Source organism: Myotis brandtii, unplaced genomic scaffold (genome assembly GCF_000412655.1).
Source record: "Myotis brandtii unplaced genomic scaffold, ASM41265v1 scaffold369, whole genome shotgun sequence".
Lineage (NCBI taxonomy): Eukaryota > Metazoa > Chordata > Mammalia > Chiroptera > Vespertilionidae > Myotis > Myotis brandtii.
In genome coordinates this window covers 480,543-486,592 of record NW_005364180.1, presented here as the reverse complement: position 1 = coordinate 486,592, position 6,050 = coordinate 480,543, and the positions used below count along the sequence as shown (strand labels likewise).

At 60.6% G+C, this 6,050-nt stretch overlaps 2 protein-coding genes across 3 annotated transcripts in view; one reads left to right on the top strand and one right to left on the bottom strand.

Annotated features, from left to right (window-relative positions):
• The window catches only part of TMEM258 (transmembrane protein 258), a 3,353-nt gene extending 491 nt beyond the window's left edge, over window positions 1-2,862 (top strand). For both annotated transcript variants that reach the window (XM_005872192.2, XM_014544568.1), the window contains exons 2-4: window positions 1,328-1,437; window positions 1,965-2,101; window positions 2,758-2,862. In XM_005872192.2, coding sequence (XP_005872254.1) covers window positions 1,328-1,437; window positions 1,965-2,091 — 237 coding nt within the window. In that variant the 3' untranslated portion in view covers window positions 2,092-2,101; window positions 2,758-2,862. The remainder of the gene's footprint in view (window positions 1-1,327; window positions 1,438-1,964; window positions 2,102-2,757) is intronic.
• Window positions 2,863-3,413: 551 nt separating this feature from the next.
• MYRF (myelin regulatory factor) overlaps window positions 3,414-6,050 on the bottom strand; it is a 24,790-nt gene continuing 22,153 nt past the window's right edge. The window contains 1 exon segment of the mRNA XM_014544544.1: window positions 3,414-5,722. Within this exon segment, the coding sequence (XP_014400030.1) occupies window positions 5,642-5,722 (81 nt within the window). The 3' untranslated portion in view covers window positions 3,414-5,641.

Below are 6,050 nucleotides of genomic sequence, written 5' to 3'. Positions count from 1 at the left end.
ACGCCTCCCCGCGACCCCCCTCCGCCGGGCCTCCCGCGCTGAAACGACGCCTATTCATCTTTGTATTCCCAGCGCCAAACACGGGGCCTGCCAACGGAGGCCCCATAAAAGGCAGCCATTGTCTTTGTCGTGTTGGGGGAGGCGGGGGCGTAAATGTTTACGAGTTGAATTCCAGTGTCTCCTGGAACAACGGGGTCAGTCTGCTTCCCCCGAGTTGTTCTGTTCAGGGATTTAGAAGCACTGGCTGCGCGGGACAGTGGAAGTCAGACCTGTGTGTTCACAGCCCTCCCTGACGGGCGTGACCTCATAATCGCCCCTGAACTCGGGGAAGGGGACAAACACCTGTTGAGCCACTGTCCTAGGCCAGGCCGGAGCCGGGCGCTCGGACATCTGTCATCTTTCCTGAATCAGAGGCACTGTGAGATGCTGTGGCGCCTCAACGGAGGCGCGTGCTGTTCAGTGGAGACAGGATTTTAACTGGTGTCTTCTGCCTATAGACCCTGAGACTCCAGGATAACAGAGTGAGGATAACGCAGAAGGAGAGGCTGAGATCACCCTGAGATTCCATAATAACAGAGTGAGGATAATGCAGAAGGAGAGGCTGAGATCACTCTGAGATTCCATAATAACAGTGAGGATAATACAGAAGGAGAGGCTGAGATCACCCTGAGACTCCATAATAACATAGGATAACGCAGAAGGAGAGGTTGAGATCTGGGTACCAGTCCAGTGTCCACAGACAGATGTGGGTCCATAAAACTTTTTTTTTAAGAGAGAGAAACATCAGTTTGTTGTTCTGCTTATTTATACATTCATTGGTTGATTCATCTCTCCCCTTATTTATACATTCATTGGTTGGTTCTTTTATGTGCCTTGACCCGAGATCGAACCCGCAACCTTGGCATACCGGGACAAGACTAACCCATGGAGCAACCCGGCCAAGGCCAGGCTTTTTCTTACATGTGGCTTATCTCAGGCGGGGAGTTCATACCTTTCATTACATTTTTTTTTTTTCCATAGAGGTCAGTCGCCTCAGAAAACGTTCGGGGCCATTCATTGACCCACAGCTAATTAGCCACCTTCGGCGTCCCAGCCTCTGACTCTCGGCCGCCCATCTGATTCATGGTGGAATGACACCGTGCCACCGTAGTTTCAGATGCAGTTGTCACCCCCAAGCGGCATCGCTTCTTGGTGCAGGATTCCCACATTCCCCGGGCTGACAGGCCCTCAGCAGTCACCGCGGCCTGGGGCTCCTTGACGGCCCCGCTCGGCCCCCAGGCTGAAGCCGGGCATTCTTTCCTGGCTCTGATCTCCTCTGTGCCCCTAGGAGCTCGAGGCCATGAGCAGGTACACCAGCCCCGTGAACCCCGCCGTCTTCCCCCATCTGACCGTGGTGCTGTTGGCCATTGGCATGTTCTTCACCGCCTGGTTCTTCGTGTATCCTTTCCGCTGAGCAGCGGGTGGGCCGGAGTTGGTGATGCGGGAGACGGAGGCAGGAGCCATGCTGGGTGCACGCGCCCTGCCAACGTTTCCCTGGTGTGGGGAGGGGAGGTTGAGAGAAGGCCGTTGCTGTTCCAAGGTGAGGGTGTGGCTGTATTTTTCAAGTTCTGGTGAGCTCGGTTTGCTCCTCAGATGCCTAGGACAGTGAGCAGAGGGTCCGGCTGGAGTAGAGGAAATGGGGGAGTAGATGAAGGGGTGCCCTCTGGTGCCAGGAGGTCTGAGGACTAGTCCAGCTCCACCGTTTATTTGGGTAAGTATCTAACCCCCTGGGCCTCATTTCCTCCTGGGTAGTAGAGGGGTTGCATGGAGCCCCAGCCCAGGTCTGTCTTGGCCTCTGCCTGGCTGCGCGAAGCCGGACAAACCTCCCAGAATTCCGTAGCCGTGCCTTGCTCCCCGAGTTGCAGTGGCCATGCCTCCTGCTCCGTGCAGGCCATGCCTGAGCTTCTCCTTAACCGTCTCGCCAGCTATGAGGTCACGTCCACCAAGTACACGCGGGACATCTACAAGGAGCTGCTCATCTCCTTGGTGGCCTCGCTCTTCATGGGCTTTGGGTTCCTCTTCCTGCTGCTCTGGGTTGGCATCTACGTATGAGCTCCCACAGGTAAGAGCTGACAGGGTGGGACGCTGATCCCCCCCCCCCCCCCCACATCAGGAGGGTCCTCGGGCCCGCACGACCTTGGGTTCATGGAGACGGGCTCAGCAGAATGGATAGGGACAGCAGACACGTGCGCTCCTTTCCTGCTCCTAATGGGGGTTTGAGCCACGCGTGACCTGCTGTGTGAGTCCCAAATTCTGCACGCTGCCCAGGGCCGCCATCTGGCTTTGGGGTGTACTACACGGGGCTGTGGGCGCAGGCTGCCCAGGGCCGCCATCTGGCTTTGGGGTGTACTACACGGGGCTGTGGGCGCAGGCTGCCCAGGGCTGTGCATTCCACTCTCACATTCACACACCAGGACCTCGGAGAGACTGCCGGGGAGTGGCCCGCAGCGGGTTGGGGTCTGGGACTTAAAACCTGCTGCAAGGAGTACTGTTTCGATTAGGAATGTTTCGGCCACTGAAATAAACCCTGATTAAGTGAGGAAAGAAAATCAAACAGCTGTGCTGCCGATAATCCACCAAACAGGTCACGAGAATTGGCTCTGGTGGCTCAGCCTCAACGGCGTGTGCCCTCAGCCCTTGCCCCCGGAGCACGGGGCTCGGTCAGGGAGTGGAAATGAGGATCTGTGGTCTCACGGTGACACCTCTCTCCTCTTTCAGGCTCCAGCGGGCAGCTGCACTGAATCCCTGCTTTTGTACATTAATTTTTTTACTGTTGCTGGAGGTGTCCCGCCTGCTGCTCACATTAAAGGCAGATGTGTGCCATCTCGTCTGGTGCTCCTTCTGCGGGTGGAGTGGGTGCTGGTGCCCAGACCTGCCGGACTTCCCCCGTCCAGCCCCTCCCTTTCCTCTCTGCCTGCCCGATGGTTCCTGCTGCTGGGTGCCTGCTCCCCCTCTGAGGGCCAAGGGGCGTGGGAAGGCTTCCCTGGGGACAGGAAGGGGCAGGCCCACCCTCCCGTGGTTTCTAGAGCACAGTTCTCCAGGGACCCGCACCAGTCAAGTCTGCCCTGGGCCCGTCCCCTGCCCCAGGTATAGCTACTCTTCTCTGGGCTGGGAGCCCTGAAGGCTCAGCTTGTCCCCTAAAACGGCTTTTCCCTGGGGTGCCTACCTTTAGCCCAGGCCGGGCAGATCCCTGGGGTGTGGCCAGGGACGGGGCCTGCTGAGTCCGGTGTCCAAGCCTCGCTTGACGCTAAGAAGGACAGTGGGCTGTAAAGCATCCATGTGGCTGCGGGACCCCAGAGAGTCCATCCAGGAGTCGCAGCCCCAGAGGCGACCCCACCTCCCACCAGAACCATCTCAGAGACGGGGAGGCAAGCTCAGATACAAACCGCATTTATTCGTTTATTTATACACGTGCATGTACTTCAGGAGGAAAGAACCGTTCAGGCGACAGGAAGCACACAGGCCCAGGGCTGCCTCCCTCTGCCCACTGGAGTCAGAGCTGGTCCACGATAAATATGAGTCGAAGCTCAGGGGCGGGAACGGGGTTACAGGGAGGGGGCGCTCTATGCACACGCAGGCTTTTACGGGAGATAAATGAGGGCGGGGTCTTGTGCATGGAGAAGCCCTATGTACAGCTCGAAGTTTGGAGATTAGCCCAGTGGCTACAGGAATAAGGGCCACAGGGGAGAGAAAGGGAGAGATGGCTGCTGGGCCCCAGGTAGGGCACAGAGCCACGGCACCCACTCACCAGCACCGGCCCGGCAGCTGCCAGCAGGCGGCCCGCTCCCTTCCCCTGGCGCCCTTTCACTTGACTGGGCTTAAGGCAACTTTGGTCCAAGGTTGACCCCCCCTCCCCCTCTAGCAGCTCGGAGCCCCTGCTTGGCCCCAACCCCTGCACTGGGGATCCGCTACCCCAGACATGGAAACAGCCAGCTGCAACCGGACTGGGGCTGTGCTGTCCAGATGGGCTCCAGGGGGCAGTGGAGGGTCACTTTCCAGTTAAGGACTGAGGGGCCGCAGTCCGTGAGTGAGCACAGCCCCACAGAGGAAGCCCCAGAATCATGACAAGGAGCGAGGCGGAGCAGTTTAAAGGCAATTGGGGAGGTTCCCCCACGGGAGGCGAGAGAAGAGTAGTCCCAAGTGAGGCTGGCCCGCACGGTGTGAGAGCCATGGCATTCCTATGTCAGAATGAGCGGTGGGGCCACACAGGAGGGGGCCGAGTGGCCCCCCCCCCCCCCCCCCCCCCCCCCCCACTGGTGTCTCCCCATCCTGAGGGCAAGTGCTTTGAGATCACAGCAGAAGGGGGCCCATCCACAGTTCCTAGGCTTTTTCAAGATTCGCCCCCCCCCCCCCGCCCACACATACACAGAAAGGCCTCCCATTCAGAGCTGAGAATGAGAGGTAAGAGGGGCAAGGCCTGGTTCCCAAAACGGTGCAGACCATCACAGAGCAAGGACGTACGGGCAGCCCCGTCCCCATGTCAACCATGTCAGGGCTAAATGAGTCCCACACTTCCACGAGCCAGGTGTGGCTCAGCATTGCAGGCGCCCACGAAGATGAACTCGCACTTGAGAGAAGACGTCCCGCCCTTAATTTGGGGAGACGAGGCCCCCAGCAGTCTAAGAAGGGGGGGAGCGGCCAGTCTTGGGGTGGTCAGGAGTGGGATGGGTGTCTCACTGGGACAGGTCCGAGCTGGGGTCCTGTCTTTGCAAGTGTCACCCCAGCGTCTGGCCCCTCTGGGCTCACATCACCATCCCCCCACCCCGTCCTGGTTGAAGTGCAGTTTAGTATTAATAACAGCGAAAGCTACCTGCATCCACCCACCCGCCAAGGCGGCTGCTGCCTCGCAAGGGTTCCTGCTCCTCCGCCCAGAGAACGATGGGCCCTGACACCACTGTGAGCCTGGCCCGCACCACCGGAAGCTCACAGGAACTCCCCTCAGGGCACTCCAGGGTCCAGGCTCCGAGGCTTACCTGGCCCCCTGGCCCCCCTGACCCCTGGTTTGTCCAGGCACTACGTGTCCATAGCACATGGTCAGTCTCTCCCATCCGGGGTTGCTGCAGCGGCCCTGGGCGCGCTCAGAGCCAAGCTCAGGGAGAAGAGACCTCCGGGCCACACTTCAGGCTTCCAAGTGCAAGTCCAGCGTAACAGTCACACCCCAGAAGTCCACCTCCTGGCCACCCCTTGGGGAGCAGCTTTGAGGGTGAGGGCTGTCTGCCCTCCACTGGTGCATGGTCCCAGCCAAGTCTCAAGGCTCCACCCGAGCCCCCGCCCAGCTCAAAGGCAGGCAGGTCCTCGAGGGCCAAAGGGAGCTCCCGGTCTCCAATGGGGCGGCAGAGCGGGTGGCCTCCGGGCCCTGGAGCCAGCCCTCCCACCGCCATCGGGACAGAGGGTCCCGGGTGGGAGCCAGGAGTGACCAGCGAGAGCAGCAGCTCCAGTGTGAGACTTCCAGTGTCCCAGGCGGAGGCCAGGCCCAGCTCGGCCGGGGCAGTGCCCTCGGATGGAGAGCTGGCGGCACAGGCTCCAGTGTAACAACTGCATCCAGTGTGGAGGGGCGCCCGGGGCCCCGGGCCCTGGCGTGCGGCTGCCTCGGGAGGGCAGCTCAGTCACACAGGCGGTAGAAGCGGAAGTAGTAGTCCGTGGCCAGCGGGACCGGGGCCTCCGCGCTGCAGTTGGCCTGGCCCTGGGTGGAAGGGCGCAGGGACTGGATGAGGAGGTTTGGGAGTTGCAGGGGGGAGGCACCCCCCCTCCCCCGCTGACATGGCCTAACACCATCCCAAGTCCTGCCCTGAGCTCTGCACCTGCACCTGCACCCGCACCCCCACCCCAGCCCCATCTCTCCCCCAAGCCCCACACAGATACAGGGGCCTGTGCTCACCAGCAGCGCCACCTGGAAGTGGTAGGTGAATTCACGGAAGGACAGGATGGTCACTGGCCACTGGTGGGAAGTGCCCTGGGGAGAGGGGAGAGGGGTTAGGACAGGCCCGGCCGCCACCCTCACCAGCGCTCCG